Source organism: Myxocyprinus asiaticus, chromosome 3, assembly GCF_019703515.2.
Source record: "Myxocyprinus asiaticus isolate MX2 ecotype Aquarium Trade chromosome 3, UBuf_Myxa_2, whole genome shotgun sequence".
NCBI lineage: Eukaryota > Metazoa > Chordata > Actinopteri > Cypriniformes > Catostomidae > Myxocyprinus > Myxocyprinus asiaticus.
In genome coordinates this window covers 54,338,599-54,365,337 of record NC_059346.1, presented here as the reverse complement: position 1 = coordinate 54,365,337, position 26,739 = coordinate 54,338,599, and the positions used below count along the sequence as shown (strand labels likewise).

The 26,739-nt window shown below is 38.4% G+C and overlaps 2 protein-coding genes across 3 annotated transcripts in view; one reads left to right on the top strand and one right to left on the bottom strand.

Annotated features, from left to right (window-relative positions):
* Nucleotides 1–19,149, bottom strand: part of LOC127428703 (TNF receptor-associated factor 2-like) — a 26,979-nt gene extending 7,830 nt beyond the window's left edge. Inside the window, exons 1-8 of one of the 2 annotated variants that reach the window (XM_051677246.1) lie at nt 19,004–19,144; nt 16,671–16,760; nt 15,737–15,957; nt 13,000–13,078; nt 12,654–12,752; nt 8,422–8,583; nt 7,778–7,852; nt 7,258–7,332 (exon numbers count right to left, since the gene is read on the bottom strand). In XM_051677246.1, coding sequence (XP_051533206.1) covers nt 7,258–7,332; nt 7,778–7,852; nt 8,422–8,583; nt 12,654–12,752; nt 13,000–13,078; nt 15,737–15,957; nt 16,671–16,721 — 762 coding nt within the window. In that variant the 5' untranslated portion in view covers nt 16,722–16,760; nt 19,004–19,144. Of the gene's footprint in view, nt 1–7,257; nt 7,333–7,777; nt 7,853–8,421; nt 8,584–12,653; nt 12,753–12,999; nt 13,079–15,736; nt 15,958–16,670; nt 16,761–19,003 lie in introns of both variants that reach the window. The other variant, XM_051677255.1, reaches the window with a different exon arrangement.
* Nucleotides 19,078–26,739, top strand: part of LOC127428793 (ubiquinone biosynthesis protein COQ4 homolog, mitochondrial-like) — a 25,994-nt gene continuing 18,332 nt past the window's right edge. Inside the window, exon 1 of the mRNA XM_051677392.1 lies at nt 19,078–19,201. Coding sequence (XP_051533352.1) covers nt 19,126–19,201 — 76 coding nt within the window. The 5' untranslated portion in view covers nt 19,078–19,125. The remainder of the gene's footprint in view (nt 19,202–26,739) is intronic.

The following is a 26,739-nucleotide window of genomic DNA, read 5'->3' as shown; positions in this document are numbered from 1 at the left end:
GATATAGTTTTGTGAAAAAAAGGTGAAAAGAAAGGGTTATATAAATTAAAGGAAAAACTAGTTACCACACCCTCCAGTCTCTAGTAAATATTGCCAACTTAAGTCAAGTAAGTATGAACTCCAAACTGATTCCATTTAATTTAATGCACATTCCTGCTCTTATTATGCACAATTCAGCAGTGTATACTATTCCAAAGAAATAAATGTATTCATCTTTCATCAAAATGTATTAGCTTGCTCTACATTGGAAACAACTTTCCTTTTTGGCTGATATAATAAATCCCTTTTATTTTTCAACCTATCCCCTCCAACCACATAGCTCCATTTTGGTATAAAATAAGAGACAAAAGCACGCAAAAAAAGCTTTGCACAAAAGCTCAATATACAGTTGTGCTCAAAAGTTTGCATACCCTGGCAGAAATTGTGAAATTTTGGCATTGATTTTGAAAATATGACTGATCATGCAAAATAAATGTATTTTATTTAAGGATAGTGATTATATGAAGCCATTTATTATCACATGTTTGTTTGGCTCCTTTTTAAATCATAATGAAAACAGAAATCACCCAAATGGCCCTGATCAAAAGTTTACATACCCTTGAATGTTTGGCCTCGTTACAGGCACACAAGGTGACACACAGGTTTAAATGGCAATTAAAGGTTAATTTCCCACATCTGTGGCTTTTTAAATTGCAATTAGTGTCGGTGTATAAACAGTCAATGAGTTTGTTAGCTTTCACGTGGATGCACTGAGCAGGCTAGATACTGAGCCATGGGGAGCAGAAAAGAACTGTCAAAAGACCTGCATAACAAGGTAAAGGTAAGAAAGATGGAAAAGGATATAAAAAGATATCCAAAGCCTTGAAAATGCCAGTCAGTACTGTTCAATCACTTATTAAGAAGTGGAAAATTTGGGGATCTCTTGATACCAAGCCAAGGTCAGGTAGACCAAGAAAGATTTCAGCCACAACTGCCAGAAGAATTGTTCGGGATACAAAGAAAAACTCACAGGTAACCTCAGGAGAAATACAGGCTGCTCTGGAAAAAGATGGTGTGGTTGTTTCAAGGAGCACAATACTTGTTGACCCCTCTCCAAACATAGCGCTTATGGTTGTGACCATGCAGCTCATTTTTGTTCAAGTATCGTCGTATTGCGCTCCTTGAAAAAATCCAAATGAAGGACTTTGCTATACTATCAAATTGTTTAAAATAAGCGAGGGGGACATCTACAGGGAGAGATTGAAGTAGGTAGTTGAATTTTGGAATACAATTCATTTTAATAACAATAACCTTCCCAATCCACATCATTCGAAAACCTTTTTATTAAAGGATCAAAATTAACTCTAACTAAATCACACAAATTTGCTAGGAATAAAATTCCCAAATACTTGGGCCACTGGAAGGCACCCAACTGAAAAGCCGTTACTGGGCAGTATGCTGTCAGAGCCAAAGCTTCAGATTTAGACCAACTGACTCTGTATCCTGAGAATTTGGTAAAGGAATTAATAATTTTGTGGAGGCAAGGCATAGATCTAGTAGAGTCAGAGACGAATAATAAAATATCATCTGCATAAAGCAAAAGCTTTTGCGCCATACCTCCCGTCACCACCCCTGGAAAATCATCTTCCTTTCTTATCGCGGCTGCTAATGGTTCCAGGGCAAGACAGAACAATAATGGGGAAAGAGGGCAACCCTGCCGGGTGCCCCTATCCAGAGTAAAATAATCTGAAATTAGTCCATTTGTTTGTACCGCCGCTACAGGGTGTCTATAAGTAGCTTAATCCAACCAATAAAAGTACTCCCGAACCCATACATTTCCAAAATCTTAAAAAGATAATCCCATTCTACCATATCAAACGCCTTTTCGGCATCAAGTGAGATGGCAGCAACCAGAGATTGTTAATTCGTTACTGAACACATGATATTGATGAGACGCCTAAAGTTATCAGAAGAGCTATGGCCTCGAATAAACCCCACCTGATCTATATGTATAAGAGATGTCATAACTTTACTTAATCGATTAGCCAGAATTTTTGCATTTTTTTTTTTACATTTAACTGGATCAGGGAAATTGGACGGTAACTTTTACTCTCGCTTGGATCTTTGTCCTTTTTAAGAATCAGACTGATCCGGGCTTGTCTCATGGTTGGCGGGAGCTTTCCATTCTTTAATGATTCAGTATAAACTTCTAGCAAAAGTGGAGCCAGTTCTGTAGCATAAGATTTGAAAAACTCAGTGGCAAAGCCATCAGGCCCCAGAGCCTTGCCTGTAGGTAAGGCCTTAATAACCTCGCCAAGCTCCTCCAAGTTTATCTCAGAATCAAGAGAATTTTTTGCTCAGTTGTCAGTTTAGGGAGATCTAATGGTTCCACAAAGTTTCTAATATCTTCATCAGTAGACGAAGATGTGGAACTATAGAGATCAGAGTAGAATTCTTTAAAAGCATTATTAATACCAATGACCGAGGTAAATGTTTCACCACCAGATTTCACTGAGGTAATGGTAGAAAAAGACTCTCTCTGCTTTATATATCTATCCAAAAGTTTTCCTGCTTTGTCCCCTGACTCGAAGTATGACTGTCTTGCCCTGAATAGCCAAAACTCCACCTTCTGCGACAAAATAGTATTATATCTGTATTTCAATCGGGTCAATTCTTTGAGGCCATCAGATGACAAACGGTGCTTCAGCTCTGCCTCTGCACTTTTAATATTCCCTTCCAACTCCACAAGTTCTCGTGCTTTGGATTTTTTGGTGAATGAGGCATACTGTATGATCTGACCCCTAAGAACTGCCTTAAGTGCCTCCCAAGCCACGCCCACAGAGGATACTGAGGACCAGTTGGTCTCCATATAATCATTGATTTCAGTCTTTAACATTTGTTGGAAATCAGGATTTTGCAAAAGGGACACATTAAGGCGCCAACTATATGATTTATTTTTCTCTGTAAATGGCAACACCTCTAAACTCACCTGGGCGTGATCTGAGACTAAGATGTTTCCAATTGAGCAATCAACAACAGATGAAATGTGGGATTTGGATATAAAAAAAAATCTATTCTAGAATAAATCTTATGGACTGATGAAAAAATGTATAGTCCCTACCAGATGGGTTCAAAAGTCTCCAAATATCTGTAAGACCAAGATTTTTACACATCCTGTGAAGCGTCAATGTTGCTCTAGGGGGTTTACACACTTTTGCTTCACTATGATCAAGGACTGAGTCATCAAAAGATTAAAGTCTCCTCCCAATATTATATCATGAGGGGTGTCAGCGGTTTGCAGCATCCCTTCAAGATCTATAAAAAAAGCCCTGATCATCAGCGTTGGTGCGTAAATATTAGCCAAAATCAACCTTTGCCCTTGAATTTCAGCTAAAACAATAATGACTCTCCCTAATTTACCTTTAGTCTGAGACATTTGAATTGTAGATGTTTATTTACCAGTATTATGACTCCCTTGCTCTTACTTGAGCCAACACTAAAGAAAACATGTCCACCCCATATCTTCCCAAATTTTTCAGCTTCCTGTGGGGAGAGATGTGTTTTTGAAGAAACACAATATCATATTTCTTAACGTTTAAGAAAAGTAATAACCTTCCTTCTTTTTATGGGGTGCCAACCCATTTACATTCCATTTAGAGAGAGATAGTACACTCATATTAACATCTGACATAGTAGAAAATATAAATTGTGTGTCAAACAAAATTATACAGACCACATTCCCCATTAGTGAAACAATCAAACCCCGAACAAAACAAACAGTAAAAAAGAAAAACGTGCGCATTAACCCCTCGCACGAATGCGCCAACCGGAGACAATCCATCTAAACTCAAAAGTCCACGAACGCCCACGAGCCCCCCCGACGACTTTGCCATCGGATTGCTCAATTTTGCCTCACAAATTTGTGAGGCAAAATTACATAACAGAAAATACTTTGTAAAATAAACCCCAGCAAATAGGAAAATGAACACAAAGAACGTGTAGATTCATTCACAGAACTGTCTCAAAGGTGTGATCTTCCACAAAACAAATTCCAGCAGATATAAACCGTTCAGATTCCTCGGACATACAAACAAATGTTCAGTGAGCCGGCTGTTATGAGTTCAGCGGATGACGTAATCATTCCAATGTCCCATAAAAATACTCAACAAAACAAACTCCAGCCAGCAGGAGGAATAAGCACGAAGAATGAACAGATTAATCCACAGCTGTTCCAAAGAAGTGTTATTCAATAGAACAAGCTCCAGCCGCTAGGTGGAACCAGTACAAAAAGAAACAAAACCGGCATCCCGGTTCCCCGGATGGTCGAGTCATTTCACTCGGAGGCCGCATAAAAGTAAATACCATGACTTACACAATCCGTCAACTTTATAAAAGACATCCTTTGTGTGAGCATGTAGATATTTTGCGGTCATCCGTAGTGTCCACTCTCAAACTGGCCGGGAACTTCAATGCACAAGTAATCTTTCGTCAATGCAAAAGTTTCTTTACGGAAAAGTTTTATTCACAAAACAAACTCCAGCCGCTCGGTGGAGCCAACGCAAAAAGAAACCAAAATGACGCCCAGCTTGCTCAAAAGCCAGAGTAAGTACAGCAAGTCGAACCACTCAAATGAGAAACACCAAATGGTTTACTCACCCATTGATTCAATAAAAGACATTGCCTGATTGGGACATGTAAATACTTTGCGACCGTCCTTAGTTTCTTTTCTCAGTTTGGCCGGAAACATCAGAGCAGAAGTGATCTTTCGCTGATGTAAGTTTCTTACATTCCTTGAACCGATCGAGTTTCTCTCTTGTCGAACTCGCAATGTCCGGGAACAAGAAAATATTATGGTTCTTCCAAGAAAGCTTCCCTTTGCTCCTCGCCTGGCACAACGCAAGATCTTTATCGGATGATCTCAGAAATCTGGCCAGAATCGATCGGGGCCTTTCTCCCTCAGCAAATCTGTGAGCTGGGACTCTGTGAGCTCGCTCGATTTCCAGCTTGTGGCCTGTTATGTCGAGCAGACTCGGGAAAAGCTTGTCTAGGAATTTCACCATATCTCTGCCCTCCTCATGCTCAGGAATTCCAACAATTCGAACGTTATTCCTGCGGCTTCTATTCTCAAGATATTCAAGCTTTTCAAGGAGATGTTCCAAATCAACTTTGGTCGTGGGCAGATTAGCGGTTAATTCCCTCTCTGAAGATTCCAGACAATCGATTCGTCTCTCAACATCAGTCACTCTTGTAAATAACTCAGAGAATTTCATTTCCATTGCCGTAATCGATCGACGTATTACAGTGAGATCCTCCAAGTCAGCAAGAACCTTCATCAGCATCACCGACACGTTGGACAACTGACGCTGGATCACCTCTCCCGCCGTGCCATCCAAATCGAGTCCCCGGTCTGTAGGCCTGTCGGGGCTTTCATCCTGAACACGTAAGTGTCTTTTAATGTCTCCAGAGCCCGAGGATTTTGACTTCTTTGCCATGTTTTGCCTCAAAGAGCAAATGTGTAACTGGGTGTATCAAATTTCACCAGATTATAACATGAAAATAATTAAAAATTTAGCAAATTTATTCCTTAAATAAAAGATTTATTAAATTTATTCCGTTGTTTTGCATGATCAGTCCTATTTTCAAAATCAATGCCAAAGTTTCACAATTTCTGCCAGGGTATGCAAACATTTGAGCACAACTGTAGGTGCTCGACCAAAAAGAAAAAATTCGGCACACCACAGCTCCAAAGAATATTATGATCTACATTATCAGGGAATATCTCGTATGATAAATATCTCCATTCTAGCATGCAATGCCCTCTTTCATGATCCAACCATTTACTGATGTATAAATTCAAGTTCTGCTCACCTGTTTTTCCACTTCATCTTTTTTCTATGCCCTACATTTCACTTCATTTAATCTTCTCTTTATCTTGTTTCACATGGAAATACATTAGATTATGCAAGTAAAATGGGTTGCAAACAGCATTTCATATAAAAAATAAAAAAAATGCCATTGGGTACATTTGCCTTAAAAACAGGACAGTAAATAGCAGACCGGAGGGTGGAGAGAGAACGACAATGGAATCGTGACATCCCATTTAAACCTGCGTCCTCATGACCATAATAGTTCTTATGGTGTCATGAGCATGGGCACTACCCACTACACCACTTCTCTGACCACTACTCCTCCTTATTTTCATGTCACTAACCCTAACCCTTTAGAAGGGTGTGTATGTGGCAGTTTCTTGTCTGCACACTAGAGGGCATCTTTAAAAAGACAGACCAGTCTGGAAAATATATTTGGCTTAGTTTGAAGACAGACTCAAGGAAGGCAACGCTTGATTTTTACTTTTTTAATTTTTCGGCACATCTCACATATAGAGAACAGAGATGTAAATATATGATATTTCATCAATACGTCCAGTTTTTTTTTCTTTTTTCTTTTTTTGTCTGTAATGCATTTCACTCAATGATCAACAAAAATTTGAGTTAAAAAAAATGAACTCGCACCTACTGTGAGACTACTGCTAAAGTTAATACCCAAGCATGTTGTAACCAAGACTTCGTGACTTCTCACCCACATTCTAGAGTATATATATATCGTATGGTTCTATATTAGTCATGTGGAAAAAACAAATCACAAATGGAATTATTCAAATTCATGTTCTGGTTAGTGATGACAAAATGATGATAAAATTATTTATGAAACTTTTGAAAGTTAAGAAGTATAATAAATAAATGTCATAAATGTTAAATAAAATAATGAAAATAATTATAAATAAAAAAATCATATTTTTAAATATTTTAAATAATATAATAAATTAAATAAAACTTTGATTTCCAACTAATACTAAATTCTCAACACACTCAACTAAACTCTGCAAACTGACAGTATCTGTTGCAACTTCTAATTTCTCACAATGCCTTATAAACTTTACAAACTCAAATTATAACTACTATTTGCAGATGTAGCAAATCACATTTATGCGTAACATGCACTTTGTGTCTGTTGTTTTGGTAACAATGCCTCAGTAAATCAATAAATGCATTCTTAATGAAACTATACAATACCAAACTTCATAGTTGAGCTATGAAGATAAAAATATATGTGTTTTAGTAACACACTGATTGTCTAAAAATGTGACCCGACTTAAGCATGACTAATGCACTAATGTGTATTTAAATCCGCCCTTTAGGGTTTGGTGACAAAAGGAGTATCCACCTTTCTAAAAGCTATTCTGATACAAACTGTATTCAAAGAAAAATAAATACACACCACAACCCTGCAGCCAATCTCACTGAACTGGCATGCCGACTTGGACTTTGCACACGACTTGCTGTGTTCTTGAAACTGCGAAAAGACAAAGACATAAAATTCATGATAAAGCTGTTTTAAAAAGGATAAGATACATTTGGCATCTTTCTCTTTTAGTGAAACCTTATGGTGCAGTTGTTGCAGCAATTGCCATACTTGTGGTTTTAGCAAACTTGCAGTAAAACCTGACTAGCAAGATTCTGTGAATGGCATCCATGCTTTAAAGGGCACCACACATTCAACAGACATACAAACTCTGTTCCAAATCCAAATGTATTTGCTCATTATCATTCCAAATCAGTCTCTTTTTGAGGTTCCATGCATTTAAGAAACTGCCTTAGAAGGTACTTGCCTATCTAGGGAGTAGGCAGAACACTAGGTTTTGAAAAAACAGCTATAAACTCATGATTAAAGAGTTTCTGTATTCATACTTAGAAACATGTCATGTGGGAAAAATTTAATGTTGAGTATGCAGACTAACCTTCTCTCGTGGGATTTTCTTTTTTCCACAGTCTTTGCATTGCATAGGAAACTTCTGACAAATTTCATCGTGGGCCTGTGACAGAAAAGTGTGGGAAAGTCAGCTAAGATATGTGATAGCAACAGCTTTTAGCTTAAGGGCATACAGTAGTTCACCCAAAAATGAAAATTCTGTCATCCAAACCTGTATCCTTTTATTTCTTTTGTGGAACACGTAACAAGATATCAGGCAGAATATTCCAGCTGCTTTTTCCATACAATGAAAGCCGATGGTGACCAGTGGCTTTCAAAAAAGTTCCATTAAAGTAGTCCATAAAACTTGCACGATAGCTTTTTATGAGGAACAGACTGAAATTGAAGTCACTAAAAATGTTTGTCCTCTTTGGAGGTTCATAGCCACTGGTCACCATCCACTTTCATTATATAGAAATGAGCAGCCTGGAAACTCATTAACTCGTTATGTTCCACAGAGGAAAGAAAATCATACATGGTTTGAATTTTCAATTTTGGTTTAACTATACATTTATAGACTAAATGCCATTTCATTATAATTCCTGCCCTAAAAGCGGGCAGTTAAATGTTGGATTGCATCACATTGCGACAGTTTGCAGTTGTATACACTACAAACATGATGTGCATATTTACCTTAATATCCTTGAAGTTGAATGTGACCTTGCAGTACTTGCAATTGAGGGTTCTGGCCTCACATTCCCGCTCATTGTGACGGTCTTTCTCGCTAAGCAAGATAAGAGTTTGACATGCTTCACATTTGACACGCTCAAAGTCACAGCGACCTTCATGCTGACCCTGGTGAAAGAATGGGAGAAATTGGTCTGTAAATGTCTAGTTGGAGTTAATGTTTTAAGATTGCTGTGTTTAAAGTTGTTTATGACTAACTGTTAACTCTTAAATTGTCTTCATGTGCTTCCATTTACAATTATCTTGAGAATGTGTATGGCTTTTTATAGCTACAAGTATGCATTTCCTGTTATGAACTAAATGGCCATGATATGTTATTTAAGACACATTCTCTTGTGATTTGAACAAGACACCAACACAATATCTATATTCAGTGCTACTCTAAGGGCCGAAATATAATCTACTCAAGTACGTGAACGCAGATGCATCTTGCAACACATGCTCGATTTCACGTGTCATTGCGTTCTGAAATGTGTCAGAGCGCAATTCATAATCCAATGCAAGTACAGGTTGCATTGTCAATGTTGCCACAATCATAGTCTGAACTGTCCACTTCTATGGTGAATTTTCTCTTTCAATCAAATACTTCCAAGTCATGGCTGAGCAACAGTTCGAAGAACACAGTTAGGGTTAGGCTGAGCAAGTTAGTTAAAGTCAATATATTTATAGCGACTTACCGGAATAATAACACATACAGTTTAATGGCACAGGCGTTTGAAGGTAACTCTATCGCCACGTTGAGTACTGAGGTTTGTTCCCACAATGGTTATGCAAGAACGCACGTCAAGCATGTTCAACCAGACAGCATGTTGGCAATGTGTTGGCCAAGCGATCGCATCTGCGTTCATGCACTAGCGCAAAGTGTGAGGAATTATTTTTATTTTCGTGTTACTTAATTTTATTTTCTATTACTGCAAAAATAATAAATCTGTACACTACCATCCAAAAGTTTTGAAACACTTGCCTGAAATGTTTCTCATGATCTTAAAAATCTTTTGATCTGAAGGCGTATGCTTAAATGTTTGAAATTAGTTTTGTTGACAAAAATATAATTGTGCCACCATATTAATTTATTTCATTAAAAAACTCAAATTTAATAATAACAAAAAAGTTTTTGAAATTGATGACTTGGACCAAATAATAAAGAAAATCAGCCAATAAGTGCCCAACATAGATGGGAACTCCTTCAATACTGTTTAAAAAGCATCCCAGGATGATACCTCAAGAAGTTGGTTGAGAAAATGTCAAGAGTACATGTCTGCAAATTCTAGGCAAAGGGTGACTAATGCTAAAATATAACAGTTTTGATTTATTTTGGATTTTGTTTAGTCACAACATAATTCCCATAGTTCCATTTATGTTATTCCATAGTTTTGATGACTTTACAATTATCCTAAAATGTGAAACAAAATTAAAAAAAATAAATAAAGAATGAGTAAGTGACCCTAAACTTTTGAACGGTAGTGTATATGCATATGCATATACTGTAATGTTTTATTTTTCATTTCTTGTTATTTTGCACTTCATTTATGCAACAAGAAACAAACCCAATAAAACCACAACAACTGGGAAACAAGCTAAAGTGTTTTTGCTTCACTACCCCTTTAATCCTTTAGTTCTCATTTTCAATTATCTCTGTCAAAGGCCAATTTTTTCTTTACTGCATTAACGCATGCAAAAACAGGTGTGTCTGTGCAAATGTTCTGTCAGTTTATGCAAACATTTAATAAGATAATGCTTGGCTTGGAGCGTGTGTGGGAAATATGTTGGCAGTTAAATCTGTTCTTGCACAATCAATTGATGATAAGCTAGTCCGGTTAGAAACTTTACCAGTTTACCAGTCTACATATAAAGAAAAACTGTATTCTGCATATCGGCATGCATCTTTAGATGCAACATGCACATCACTTAAAACCATTTTACTTCAATAACCTGACATATTTAAGAATGAAACAGGTTGGGCCTGGGTAGCTCAGTGATAAAAGACACTGGGTACCACCCCTGGAGTTCGCTAGTTCGAATCCCAGGGAGTGCTGAGTGACTCCAGCCAGGTCTCCTAAGCAACCAAATTGGCCCGGTTGCTAGGGAGGGTAGAGTCACATGGGGTAACCTCCTCGTGGTTCGTTCTCAGTGGGGCGTGTGGTGAGTTGAGCGCGGATGCCGCGGTGGATGGTGTGAAGCCTCCACACACGCTATGTCTCCTTGGCAACACGATCAACAAGCCACGTGATAAGATGCGTGGGTTGATGGTCTCAGACGCGGAGGCAACTGGGATTCATCCTCCGCCACCCGGATTGAGGCGAATCACTACGTGACCATGAGGACTTAAAAGCGCACTGGGAACTGGGCATTCCAAATTGGGTGAAAAAAAAAAAAAAGAATGAAACAGGATACTCAAAGAGAAAAGGTGTAAGGCTTGATTTTATCCATCGGGTAAAATTCATTGGATTGGGAAAAGTGGGCATTATATACACAGATCAGCCACAACATTAAAACCACCTGCCTATTATTGTGTAGGTCCCCCTCATGCCGCCAAAACAGTGCCAACCCGCATCTCAGAACAGCATTCTAAGATGCTATTCTTCTCACCACAATTGTACAGAGTGATTATCTGAGTTACCGTAGACTTTGTCAGTTCAAACCAGTCTGGCCATTCTCTGTTGACCTCTCTCATCAACAAGGTGTTTCCGTCCGCAGAACTGCCGCTCACTTGTTGTTTTTTTGTTTTTGGCACCATTCACAGTAAATTCTAGAAACTGTTGTGTGTGAAAATCCCAGGAGATCAACAGTCACAGAAATACTCAAACCAGCCCATCAATCATCTAATCAGCCAATCGTATGTCAGCAGTGCAGTGCATTTTCTTTGGGGTTTCTGAAGGTTGATGCATCCAGGATACACACACCAAATGACCATTTTGAACAATACACTTATACAGATACAAATCTACCACAAAGACAATTAAACTTTTGTACAGCGCTCCTTCTCTTGTAAACAATGACGCGCTTCCTGACTCCACCTAACCAACGAGCTTACGTCATCCCTCTGATGAGCGTGCGTCACAGAGATGTACGGAAGCGAACATTTGTAGTTAAAAAGTATATAAGTATTGATTTGTTTCTAAAAATAATCAATTGTTTGTGTTCAGAAGACCTTTATTTGTAGACTGGAGTCGTGTGGATTATTTTGATGTACCCTAAATATGCATTTTGGAGTACATTCACTTGCACTGTTTAAAGCAAGACCTAAAAATCTTAAATTCTGTTTTGATGAAGAAAGAAACTTGGATACATCTTGGATGTCCTGAGGGTGAGTAAATTATCAGCAAATTTTCATTTTTGGGTGAACTATTCCTTTAAGCAATAGCTATCCTGGACAGTATCAAGGGAAAAATTGCAAGAGCATTACAACATGGTGAGTTATAGAGGAATATTTCAAAGGTCATGCTTTTTCTCTCATCATATCTCAACACAAATGAATCAGCATTGACTCCTTTAAACAATATCAGGCTTAGTCGGGGTTTTGGTTAACTTAGTCACTGTCTAGTCATAAGGTAAGATCACGGTCATGCTGATACTATGCAAAATGCAAATAAAACCTGAGACAAAGCCAAACTTCTAGAAGTTTCAGGTTTAAGGAAACAAAACTGAAACTTGGAAGGCAAAATGAACATGAGCACACTCATAATACTATATTATCAGCAGTATAAATTTCACAGAGATAATAAAGTTCATTTGCATGGCCCAACGAAAATGACTCACTGTTTGCCAAGCAAATAAAGCCTCGCACAGCCCAAGATTAAAAAATAAAGTTAACCTATTCCCACTGTTGATACAAAATTTTCTTACAAAGTTTATTTTTTTTGTGCATACAAAAAACATAGAATTAAAAGATCACTGTGAGGAAGCTCTGGAAAAGTTCTTCTCTTTCACATGCTTTTATTTTCGGTGCTTTCCACTGTGGCAGGCAGACAGGCTGGGACTTTCCGCCCAACCCCCATCACTCATTGCTTATGGGCGGATGTTATTTTTTGAACCTAGTCTGGTTTTTGTTCAACAGATGGGTTTAGACTTGAATCATTTTCCACGTCATTGATCCATGTAAATGCAGTTTATTCACAGCTTGCCACATTTGCCAAACATGCAATTCAATGTTAATTGTTTAATCATGCAGAACATACCTCATACTCTTTTAATGTTCCTGTCCATGTACATCCTTCATTTGGGCACTTAGCGGGCAAGTTATCGATTTCTCGTCGAGCTGCGTTGTCAGGAAATGCCTATGTTTTAGTGGGAGTCAAAGACCATGGAATTTCCTGTTAGTGAATACTTTCTGTAAATCACTTCCTGTTACTGATCAAAATTACACCAGTGTTCATAGGTCATAATGGAGTTTTTCATGTGGGGATAGCTCACTTTGTAATTCTACTCTTACAGTTTTTCTTTTACGAGAATGAGTGGTCGCCAGGAGTGAAAAGAATGATAGATATGCTTTACAAGATATATTATTGAAGGAAAGCAGCTTACCACTGTAATATTGAGCATAGACAGTTCCTCTTCAAATATACCCTCAGCACGGCAGGCTTCACAAGGTGTGGGACCTGAACTAATGGAGAGGAAAGATCTTGTAAACTTCTAGTTTAGCATCAAGGCAGAGCATGGAAAAAAGGCAAGGTCAGACCAACTGACAAGTGGGCTCTAAACACAGACAATTTTTGGCATCATTGAAGAGATTGTTCACCAAAAAAAGATTAAAATTCACAAAATGAGTCCAGGGCCAGCCTTGGTCACTATTCACTCTCATTGTATTGAGTAAGAACTGAATTTTTGGGTGAACTATCCCTTACAACTTTCATGTTTGACAGTAGAGCCTTGTAAACTAAAAGACTGAAGTGAAAACAGTATGTGCAACACAACAAACAGAATTTAAACATTTGTGAGGAAGGGAAAGAGAATAAGTGGTTTCGCCCATCCCTACCCTCTAGCGGCGGATGACTGCATAGACAGCCTTATCAAAGTCTGCTGGCATGATTACTGAACGCAGTCCTGAAATTAATTAATCGACGATCGATAAGCTTAATCGATCAAATTATTAACAACGGTTAATCATTAACATCTCTACTTCTACAACACTTTCAGCTGAAGTGTCGACTTGCATGCTCTTCGGGACCCGTACTCCGGTTCTTGTCATCGCAAGTACAACGCTCTATCACACGCAATTTGATCGCACATAAACAAGCTTGTAAATGCAGTTGTTTATGTAATGCAAAAGTTCAAATGTACCGCCTTAAGTCATGCACTATACTAAAAGTCTTTTGATGTCACAAGATAGCATTATGTGAGGAACAGGGAGAAAATTACGTGCTTATGAACTGACAATCAGCCAGGTTTTACTATGTTGTACAGCCTCTAGAGTTTATTTCACCAGAAAACTGCCACGATACTTTCAACGAGCCATGTAAAAACCCTTTTGCAAAAATGTAGGTTTTGTAACTAAGGTCAAGATGGCTAAAACTGATGTTGAATACATCTCTCACTTCTCTTCCAGATAAGAAGCATTTCGAAAGGGGCAGGGTTTCTTTCACCAGTGAGCAGGAATCGAGCAAGAAGCGTGAAATAGAAAACCCGAAGTGGAGTTAGAGAAGTGTGTTGACAGATTGCTTTGAGGGGAACAAGGGGAAATTGCTGCCGTTTCAAACCGTTCTGATAGTCTGCCTAAAACCGTTTACCTTATCTCTCACCAACGCTGCATAGGGCATATCTTTTCTGGAAAGGCCCCATGTAGCCTTCTTTTCTAGTAAGACTGCTTCTGTGGTTAACACATTTTAAGTGAGTATGCAAAGATGCAAACTATGCATCCTTCAAAGCTCACAGCCACAGAGAGAAAAAACGAACACTCTCTTTCAAAAAAACAATGGAATAAATCTGTCAGGGGAAAAAATTATTACTGAGACTTTCTGAAATGTAAAAAGGTCATTTCTGTTCTAAGACAGATTTCTGATGGTAAAGATATTAAACCGTCACTAATATTTACAATACTAATATTTACTGATAAATCATCAATTTTTACATTTTAGTGTCTACATATTTGTGTAGTAAACTTGAGGGGGCAGTAAAAAGACTTATATAGGAAGTGCATAAGCAAGCAGATTATCTGATGCATATTAGTGGTGTTTTGGTCGTGAACAACTTTTGAACCAATCTTTTCATTTAAGCGAATGAATCATTCTTACTTCTTCGTAAGTCGCTCATTTGCAAAGTTTGTGAGCGGTTTGGTGGCTTTTTCCTGCCTTCAAAGTCACCCTAACGTACCAAAACTTGGATAAACTTACTGAACGAATACATCCCAAGACTGAGTGTCGTGGCACTAAACAAGGCATGCCATTCAGTTCAGCATTCGAGTCTATCCCTTTCCCTTAAACGCCATTTCTCAAGTCTTTCTGTAGATGCAACCTACAGAAAGAGTCCCTGAACGAATCGGATCGAGGTTTTTTTTGGAGAACAGATTCAAAAGATTGTAGTCAAAAGATTTTGCTAGATACATGACAACAAATCTTCTAAAGATATTCAAGAATTTTTTCTGAGGAAATCAGCAGCAAGTAATCAAGAAATCCTTGCGCAAAATGGTACATGCCACTTTTAAAAACACATTGGGAAAGATGCATGACAATTCTTTGGTGTAATTTCTCTCTTATCAATAACAGGAGCCCTTTACTTCGTTAAAATGCTTCATATAGCAAGGAGGCGTAATTCAGTCAAAGACGAGTATTTTAACACTCGGCAATTATTATTTGCAATGGTTGTAGTTCTAGCGTGTAGGCTACAAGTGGGTCATAAGATGATGCCCATTAATGCATAAATATCCATAAACACTGACAATTTTATAATTAATTTTAGGATTTATCACACTAAATCAAATAGACAGACCTAGCTGTATCATGTAAATACTTGTCCTGACAGTATAATCATTGCATATGTTAACAATAATAATGACCATGGCCAAATGACTGACGCCAAAGCAAAGCTCACCCAAAACTGAAAATATCCTAGGATATGCCACAGAGGTAAGAAAAGATGATATATATCCAGGTTCAAGGAGAAACACTGGGGTTAAGAAGCAACTGAGTGGATCAGCATCAAGCAAAAGAAGGTACATGCTTCCCGTCTAGCTACAGTGCAGTGGTAGGATTGATTGGATTGGGACATTTCCATGGAGAGGGTGGAAATGAATGCAGAGCATGAGGCAGTGGGTTTTCCTGGGTACCTGGTAAGTTGTTTGAAACAGAACACACAGAAGCGATGTCCGCACTGCGCTTGAAAAGGTTTCCTGAGAATCTCTTTACACTGCTGGCACTGATATTTCGGTTCCATGGATACCGACAGAACTACCCGGGATATCCCAGGCAATGTGGAGTCCAAAGAGGAGGGCAAAGATGGACGTGCCATTACCTTCCATTTACCCACAGCTTCGCCAGTGTTGATCATCTATAAAAAAAACATACAGCACAGTTTAGCAGACCATTGACAGATCTGCTGTCATACATCTAAGTCAGCATGAAACTGCATTGGTTAACCATTTTACTTCCGTAATGCGACATATTTACGAGTGAAAATGTAATTAGCAGTCAATTCTACAGTACTATTACTACCTTCCTAAAACATTGCCGACACCCACTTTTGAGGAGGCTTTTTCCTCTCTCTTTTTAAAAAAAGTCAATTGTTTTTTGCTATTTTTGTCATAACTTTCATTAAATTAATGTTAATCCGCATTAGATTAGCATTTATTATTGGCAGTATTTTAGAAAGACAACAGTATCTTAAAAACAATGCCTAAATGGAGATTTGGCATAGGCCTAACATTAATCAATAGATCAATTGATCAAGTTTACATTTCATATATGTACATAATGGCTTATACTAAGTGAATCATGCACAAATTATAGATTATCAACACCATCACACTTTTTGGATTTGACAAAAATGCAAAAGGATAGAAAGAGTTAACTAGTCAGGATATGTGAATTGGATTATGTCAGTCAACAAAATGCAATCAACATCATGACGAGTGGTTGAACAAACAACCCAACCACCATTATGGAGCAAAATACTGAATACAACACACACCTATTTGAGATGCTTATGACACCTAACACCTGACAGTTTCACATGATAATTTGTCATAATTTAGTTAATCATACCATATTTAATTCTTTTGACTTTATGAGATGAACACTGAATTCTGCAGACATAAATGTGGATGAGATGTGGGTACTAGCCTAAATGTCACACTAGAAAAACAAACAAACACACAAACAAAATTAGCTCACACTAATGCATTCATACAGAAGAACATGGCTTATTTTATATCATTAACAAATAAATAATAAAAAGTATTGTTTTTAACAACAGGTGACATAGTTAGATAAAATGAGACATATTCGAGAGAAAACCATTTAATTGTCCTAATTAATATCCCCTATCTCTTTTTGCAACTGTTGCTTAGTAATTTCATCCGACCAAAAAAAATGGGCAAATTTATACATAACCATTCAAATCTCTATAAGGGCTAGCTATATTTCTTCTTATTCATGTTAATACAACTTAAACTTATCTATCTAAATAGTTGAATAATAATTTTCTGTTGTATTAACACGAGTAGGCCTATAGCTAGCTTGCTAGATGAATTGACTTTTGGTTACCGAGGAGTGCAGGAGGACGAATCTCAGTTGCCTCAGCGTCTGAGACCATCAATCCGCGCATTTTATCACGCGGCTTGTTGAGCGCGTTACCGCGGAGACCTAGCGCATGTGGAGGCTCCCGCAATTCTCCGCGACATCCACCCAAAACTCCCCAACGAGAGCGACCACGAGGAGGTTACCCCAACGTGACTCTACCCCCCCCTAGCATCCAGGCCAACTGGTTGCTTAGGAAGCCTGACTGGAGTCAACATTATCAGCTTATTAAGCATAATCAGTGAATTAATGTGTATGTAAACGCAATTAGCACATTAACATGCACACCAGTAAACTGATAACTCACAAAAATCAGATTATTTAAAAAATCCAACAAAGCAAGAAATCCGCGTTTACATGAGATTTGAAAAAATCGCGGTATTCTCTGCTTTTGACGACAAACCGCGAAGAGTCATGCACACAACACGCGTGCACATTGGATAAGCCGGTAAGAACAGTGTTTACATGCAAAAATCTACCTGCGTCGACAGAGTTATTTTTCCGCCGTTTATGACCTTACACCGATAAATGAAAGCCATTTATTGTGTTAACATGACCACACATGCTTACTAAGCATAATCGGGGTAAGAACGTGCATGTAAACACACTCACTGACTGGACAAAAATGGAGGGGAGTGGATACAGTGACACCCGGGACGGAGAGGTGCGTCGACCTTGGTGCACGCACATGTTAAGTCTCCCGTGTGTTGCAGTTGTACAAAGACAGTTCCACCTCTAAAAAAACTAAATTGTGCCCGAGACAAAAAATGACCAAAACGGCAACTGTGTGTGGGGTCCCACGGCCACCCCTGGCCACCCCCTAGCTCCTCCACTGGCGCCAGGTTTGTAAGTGCACACGTGTGGATGAGATTTGAGAGGTACTTTTATGTCTTTGTCACTATCATCTTTCATTAAAAGCAGCTTCCATATTCTGCTAAATATCTTTTGTCTGTGTGTGTGTACAGAAGAAATACTTTCATACGCTTTCACGACAATGACAGTAAATTATCACAGAATGATCTTCTTTTTTTTTTCTTTTCCTCAGTAAACCTTTCATTTTAAGTCTCAAAAGACTACTTCTTGAAAAGTGTCAAAATACCAACATTGTTTTTTAATCTGTTACTTGAAGTAACGAAACACGGGACTCCACTCCTTAGTTTACCTAATACTATTACCTAATATAACATTATGCAAGTACGCTATTGATGTAATACAATAATTTTTATGAGGTTGTACCTATAGACCTAAACGCTTAACACTGAATACAACGCTACTTTTCGTTTTGACAAAGCACAATCTGCTTTTAGTCATTAAAACTTCAAATCTTTTGTTTTATTCCCAAAGCAGAATGATCTGAAGCCCGTTTCAAGCTTGAGGAAGTCCATTAGGTCTATTTCCAACATTAATGCATCAACTGACAGAAGTGCACACATCTTGAGCGACCAAAACCACGATTTATTTTAAATCAGCCAGTCACAAAGATCCAAAGTCAGCCTATCTAGGCCTTAAATACAAGCTACGTGTTCACCTTGGCAAAAACACAATATATTAATAAACAAAACCAACACAAGAGTACTACCTAGTGTGATATCTATCAAGTGCCCTCATAGCTACCACATAAACCTATATAAGCAAACGTAGAAATGCCTGTAACAGTACACACACTGTAAATCGAGCTACGATGTCGTTCAGTATGGCAACTCGCTAAACTAGAACCCGCACAACACGCGCACACTACCGAATTAAAGGCACACGGCGGCGAAAGGTTCTCTCACAAAAATAATGTTAAAGTTACTCACCAAAGTCCCTCAAATACTCTGTGAAACAACTTTGGGTGGTTGAGCTTCAAATTGGCGCCAGCTAAACCTCCCACATTGTGAAACGATATAGAAGATAGCAGTAAACACGCATCACCGCGAGGATGGTCACGCTAACATGCTCTCTCCGTAACCTTTTCTCAAACGCTCGCGGATATTATTATCAACGTTCATATGGAGGTATTTTATAACGTTTTTTTAGAGTGGAATATTTCATTAGTTTGATGAGAGACAAGTAAATGATGTGGCAACTGTAAACAACGCGTGTTGTTCAGGGAAACTTCCTGACCTCCCCAGTAGCACATTTGCTAATCAGAACTGCGAAAGCGTGACCATGAATAATCGCACATATGTTATCTAACACGAGGTTTTTGATCATTTAGAAAATAATATTTAAATGCAGTATTTTAGCTCGCTGCGATGGCTGTAGTAGCATTGCGGTTGCTTCATCTACAGAAACTGACATTCACCGCATTCATATCTGCTGTGCTGTGTTTCATATTTATCTGTCGGAGTGTCTTAGTTCATTTTCTTAAAAGATTTATAGCAGGTAAATTTAACAGAGTGGTTTGTGCTATAAGGTCGGCTACGATTTTAGAAAATATTATTTAAGCTCAAGGGCATGCCAATAAACGTATGGACAATAGTAATTAAATATTTAAAGGTGCACTCAGTATTTTTTTCCTCATTAAATAAGTTTAACTCTTTAAACTAGTTTAACTAATATATTTTGCAATATATGAAGGAAATCATGAGCACTTACAAAAGCACCAACCTTATAAAAGCTGTTTTATTCTACATGGAGAGGGTCCCCTCATGGGGGCGGCCATGTTTGAATCAAATGACCAGCTGAATACTACTCGCTTAATCTCAGTAACTGCCCTGTTATTTGACACTTTCACTCATTGATTAAAGTAATCATGGCTGCCTGTGAATACTACATTTCTACAATGGCATCTGAAACTAAACACTATTGATTTTAAATGATGCTACATGCTGTCAATGTCCAAGATGACACAAAGTCTAAAGATACTTAAAAAGTTAAAAAGACTGCACCTTTAATGCATATCCTTAGTACATGTATTTTCAGGTTATATTTTCCCCTCCAGTCTATGTGTACATTGGCGGATCATAACGTCTGTCTCTATCTGGCCTAATGAAATGAACGAAAGCTTATTCTGTTATTCTGTCATTATTTTATGTTTATATATATATATATTTATTGCGCATTGGATGGTAATAATTGTAGGACATTTTTATCTGATATATGGCAGTATTTGTAAAACAATTACATATAGAAAGTCACATACTTGTACGGAACATACATTTCTAAATGGCCGTTTCCATAGACAGTATGTAACATATATTTTCCAAAATACCAGTGGAATTTGAGTATGTACATATATGCTCCTTTGATTCTATAATATGCCATTTATAAATAAAGCTGAATATTATTTACTTAATCTCAGTAACCATCCTGTTATTAGACACTTTCACTCATGGATTAAATTAATCATGACAGACTGTGAATAGTACGGCGCCCCTCAAAGGACAAGGTGGGAATTTTTTTTCGGAATTGTTTTGCGCTCCCTCCAAATACATTTTGTGTTCCCTCGCAATAAGTTTTGCGTTCTCTCGCAATACGTTTTGTAAGTTTTGTGATCCCTCACAATAAGTTTTGTGTGACCTCTCGATAAGGTTTGCGTTCCCTCTCAATAAGTTTTGCGTTCCCTCGCAATGAGTTTTGCATGACCTCTCAATAAGTTTTACGTTCCCTCGCAATGAGTTTTGCATGACCTCTCAATAAGTTTTGCGTTCCATCGCAATATGTTTTGCGTTCTCTCACAATAAGTTTTGTGATCCCTCTCAATAAGTTTTAAGTTTTGTGTTCCCTCGCAATGAGTTTTGCATGACCTCTCAATAAGTTTTGCGTTCCCTCGCAATATGTTTTGCGTTCTCTCGCAATAAGTTTTGCGTTCTCTCGCAATAAGTTTTGTGTTCTCTCGCAATAAGTTTTGCGTTCTCTCGCAATAAGTTTTGCGTTCCCTCGCAATATGTTTTGCGTTCTCTCGCAATAAGTTTTGCGATCCCTCTCAATAAGTTTTGCGTTCCCTTGCAATATGTTTTGCGTTCTCTCGCAATAAGTTTTGCGTTCCCTCGCAATTTGTTTTGCGTTCTCTCGCAATAAGTTTTGCGATTCCTCGCAATGTGTTTTGCGTTCTCTCACAATACGTTTTGCGATCCCTCGCAATATGTTTTGCGTTCTCTCGCAGTAAGTTTTGTGTTCCCTCGCAATATGTTTTGCGTTCTCTCGCAATAAGTTTTGTGATCCCTCGCAATATGTTTTGCGTTCTCTCGCAATAAGTTTTGCGTTCCCTCGCAATATGTTTTGCGTTCTCTCGCAATAAGTTTTGCGATCCCTCTCAATAAGTTTTGCGTTCCCTTGCAATATGTTTTGCGTTCTCTCGCAATAAGTTTTGCGTTCCCTCGCAATTTGTTTTGCGTTCTCTCGCAATAAGTTTTGCGATTCCTCGCAATGTGTTTTGCGTTCTCTCACAATACGTTTTGTTATCCCTCGCAATATGTTTTGCGTTCTCTCGCAGTAAGTTTTGTGTTCCCTCGCAATATGTTTTGCGTTCTCTCACAATAATTTTGTGATCCCTCACAATATGTTTTGCGTTCTCTCACAATAAGTTTTGCGTTCTCTCGCAATAAGTTTTGTGATCCCTCGCAATATGTTTTGCGTTCTCTCGCAATAAGTTTTGTGATCCCTCGCAATATGTTTTGCGTTCTCTCGGAATAAGTTTTGCGTTCTCTCACAATACGTTTTGCATGACCTCTCAATAAGTTTTGCGTTCCCTCGCAATATGTTTTGCGTTCTCTCACAATAAGTTTTGTGATCCCTCGCAATATGTTTTGCGTTCTCTCGCAATATGTTTTGTGTTCCCTCGCAATAAGTTTTGCGTTCTCTCACAATAAGTTTTGCGTTCTCTCACAATAAGTTTTGTGATCCCTCGCAATATGTTTTGCGATTCCTCGCAATATGTTTTGTGTTCTCTCACAATAAGTTTTGTGTGACCTCAATAAATTTTGTGTTCTTTTACAATAAGTTTTGTGTGACCTCTCAATAAGGTTTGCGTGTCCTCGCAATGAGTTTTGCATGACCTCTCAATAAGTTTTGCGTTCCCTCGCAATATGTTTTGCGTTCTCTCGCAATAAGCTTTGCGATCCCTCGCAATAAGTTTTGCGTTCTCTCACAATAAGTTTTGTGTTCTCTCACAATAAGTTTTGCGATCCCTCGCAATATGTTTTGCGTTCTCTCGCAATAAGTTTTGCGATCCCTCTCAATAAGTTTTGCGATCCCTCTCAATAAGTTTTGCGATCCCTCTCAATAAGTTTTGCGTTCCCTTGCAATATGTTTTGCGTTCTCTCGCAATAAGTTTTGCGTTCCCTCGCAATAAGTTTTGCGATTCCTCGCAATGTGTTTTGCGTTCTCTCACAATAAGTTTTGCGATCTCTCGCAATATGTTTTGCGATCTCTCGCAATATGTTTTGCGTTCTCTCGCAGTAAGTTTTGTGTTCCCTCGCAATATGTTTTGCGTTCTCTCGCAATAATTTTGTGATCCCTCACAATATGTTTTGCGTTCTCTCACAATAAGTTTTGCGTTCTCTCGCAATAAGTTTTGTGATCCCTCGCAATATGTTTTGCGTTCTCTCGCAATAAGTTTTGCGTTCTCTCACAATACGTTTTGTGTGACCTCTCAATAAGGTTTGCGTGTCCTCGCAATGAGTTTTGCATGACCTCTCAATAAGTTTTGCGTTCCCTCACAATAAGTTTTGTTCCCTCGCAATAAGTTTTGTGACTTCTCAATTAATTTTGTGTGACCTCTCAATAAATTTTGTGTTCTCTCACAATAAGTTTTGTGTGACCTCAATAAATTTTGTGTTCTTTCACAATAAGTTTTGAGTGACCTCTCAATAAGGTTTGCAGGTCCTCGCAATGAGTTTTGCGTTCTCTCGCAATATGTTTTGCGTTCTCTCACAATAAGTTTTGTGTTCCCTCGCAATAAGTTTTGTGTTCCCTCGCAATAAGTTTTGCATTCTCTCACAATTAGTTTTGCGTGACTTCTCAATAAGGTTTGCGTGTCCTTGCAATGAGTTTTGCATGACCTCTCAATAAGTTTTGTGATCCCTCGCAATAAGTTTTGCGTTCCCTCACAATAAGTTTTGTGTTCCCTCGCAATAAGTTTTGTGTTCTCTCACAATAAATTTTGTGACCTCTCAATAAATTGTGTTCTCTCACAATAAGTTTTGTGTGACCTCAATAAGTTTTGTGTGACCTCAATAAATTTTGTGTTCTTTTACAATAAGTTTTGTGTGACCTCTCAATAAGGTTTGCGTGTCCTCGCAATGAGTTTTGCATGACCTCTCAATAAGTTTTGCGTTCCCTCGCAATATGTTTTGCATTCTCTCGCAATAAGCTTTGCGATCCCTCACAATAAGTTTTGCGTTCCCTCACAATGTTTTGCATTCTCTCGCAATAAGCTTTGCGATCCCTCGCAATAAGTTTTGCGTTCTCTCACAATAAGTTTTGTGTGACCTCTCAATAAATTTTGTGTTCTCTCACAATAAGTTTTGTGTGACCTCTCAATAAATTTTGTGTGCCCTCGCAATAAGTTTTGTGTTCCATCGCAATATGTTTTGCGTTCTCTCACAATAAATTTTGTGATCCCTCGCAATATGTTTTGCGTTCTCTCACAATAAGCTTTGCGATCCCTCGCAATAAGTTTTGCGTTCCCTCGCAATATGTTTTGCATTCTCTCGCAATAAGCTTTGCGATCCCTCGCAGTAAGTTTTGCGTTCTCTCACAATAAGTATTGTGTGACCTCTCAATAAATTTTGTGTGCCCTCGCAATAAGTTTTGTGATCCCTCGCAATATGTTTTGCATTCTCTCACAATAAGTTTTGTGATCCCTCGCAATATGTTTTGCGTTCTCTCGCAATAAGTTTTGTGATCCCTCGCAATATGTTTTGCGTTCTCTCGCAATAAGTTTTGTGATCCCTCGCAATATGTTTTGCGTTCTCTCGCAATAAGTTTTGCGTTCCCTCACAATAAGTTTTGTTCCCTCGCAATAAGTTTTGTGTGACCTCGCAATAAGTTTTGTGTGACCTCGCAATAAATTTTGTGTTCTCTCACAATAAGTTTTGAGTGACCTCTCAATAAGGTTTGCGTGTCCTCGCAATATGTTTTGCGTTCTCTCGCAATAAGTTTTGTGATCCCTCGCAATAAGTTTTGCGTTCTCTCACAATAAGTTTTGTGACCTCTCAATAAATTTTGTGTGACCTCTCAATAAATTTTGTGTTCTCTCACAATAAGTTTTGAGTGACCTCTCAATAAGTTTTGCGTTCCCTCGCAATATGTTTTGCGTTCTCTCGCAATAAGTTTTGCGATCCCTCTCAATAAGTTTTGCGTTCCCTCGCAATATGTTTTGCGTTCTCTCGCAATAAGTTTTGCGTTCCCTCGCAATATGTTTTGCGTTCTCTCGCAATAAGTTTTGCGATCCCTCGCAATATGTTTTGCGTTCTCTCACAATAAGTTTTGTGATCCCTCGCAATATGTTTTGCGTTCTCTCGCAGTAAGTTTTGTGTTCCCTTGCAATATGTTTTGCATTCTCTCGCAATAATTTTGTGATCCCTCGCAATATGTTTTGCGTTCTCTCCCAATAAGTTTTGTGATCCCTCGCAATATGTTTTGTGTTCTCTCGCAATAAGTTTTGTGATCCCTGGCAATATGTTTTGCGTTCTCTCGCAATATGTTTTGCGTTCTCTCACAATACGTTTTGTGTGACCTCTCAATAAGGTTTGCGTGTCCTCGCAATGAGTTTTGCATGACCTCTCAATAAGTTTTGCGTTCCCTCACAATAAGTTTTGTGTGACCTCAATACATTTTGTGTGACCTCTCAATAAATTTTGTGTTCTCTCACAATAAGTTTTGTGACCTCAATAAATTGTGTTCTTTCACAATAAGTTTTGAGTGACCTCTCAATAAGGTTTGCGTGTCCTCGCAATGAGTTTTGCGTTCTCACAATAAGTTTTGCATGACCTCTCAATAAGTTTTGCGTTCCCTCGCAATGTTTTGCGTTCTCTCACAATAAGTTTTGTGATCCCTCGCAATGTGTTTTGCGTTCTCTCGCAATAATTTTTGTGTTCCCTCGCAATACGTTTTGTGATCCCTCGCAATAAGTTTTGCATTCCCTCACAATAAGTTTTGTGTTCCCTCGCAATAAGTTTTGTGTTCTCTCACAATAAATTTTGTGACCTCTCAATAAATTGTGTTCTCTCACAATAAGTTTTGTGACCTCAATAAATTTTGTGTTCTTTTACAATAAGTTTTGTGTGACCTCTCAATAAGGTTTGCGTGTCCTCGCAATGAGTTTTGCATGACCTCTCAATAAGTTTTGCGTTCCCTCGCAATATGTTTTGCGTTCTCTCGCAGTAAGCTTTGCGATCCCTCGCAATAAGTTTTGCGTTCTCTCGCAGTAAGCTTTGCGATCCCTCGCAATAAGTTTTGCGTTCCCTCACAATATGTTTTGCATTCTCTCGCAATAAGCTTTGCGATCCCTCGCAATAAGTTTTGCGTTCCCTCACAATATGTTTTGCATTCTCTCGCAATAAGCGTTGCGATCACTCGCAATAAGTTTTGCGTTCTCTCACAATAAGTTTTGTGTGACCTCTCAATAAATTTTGTGTGCCCTCGCAAAAAGTTTTGTGTTCCATCGCAATATGTTTTGCGTTCTCTCACAATAAGTTTTGTGATCCCTCACAATATGTTTTGCGTTCTCTCACAATAAGTTTTGTGTGACCTCTCAATAAATTTTGTGATCCCTCGCAATATGTTTTGCGTTCTCTCGCAATAAGTTTTGTGTTCCCTCGCAATAAGTTTTGCGTTCTCTCACAATAAGCTTTGCGATCCCTCGCAGTAAGTTTTGCGTTCTCTCACAATAAGTATTGTGTGACCTCTCAATAAATTTTGTGTTCTCTCACAATAAGTTTTGTGTGACCTCTCAATACATTTTGTGTGACCTCTCAATAAATTTTGTGATCCCTCGCAATATGTTTTGCGTTCTCTCGCAATAAGTTTTGTGTTCCCTCGCAATAAGTTTTGCGTTCTCTCACAATGTTTTGCGTGACCTCTCAATAAGGTTTGCGTGTCCTCGCAATGAGTTTTGCATGACCTCTCAATAAGTTTTGCGTTCCCTCGCAATAAGTTTTGCGTTCTCTCACAATAAGCTTTGCGATCCCTCGCAATAAGTTTTGCATTCCCTCGCAATATGTTTTGCATTCTCTCGCAATAAGCTTTGCGATCCCTCGCAGTAAGTTTTGCGTTCTCTCACAATAAGTATTGTGTGACCTCTCAATAAATTTTGTGTTCTCTCACAATAAGTTTTGTGTGACCTCTCAATACATTTTGTGTGCCCTCGCAATAAGTTTTGTGATCCCTCGCGATATGTTTTGCGTTCTCTCACAATAAGTTTTGTGATCCCTCGCAATATGTTTTGCGTTCTCTCGCAATAAGTTTTGCGTTCTCTCACAATAAGTTTTGTGTGACCTCTCAATAAGGTTTGCGTGTCCTCGCAATGAGTTTTGCGTTCCCTCACAATAAGTTTTGTTCCCTTGCAATAAGTTTTGTGTGACCTCTCAATAAATTTTGTGTGACC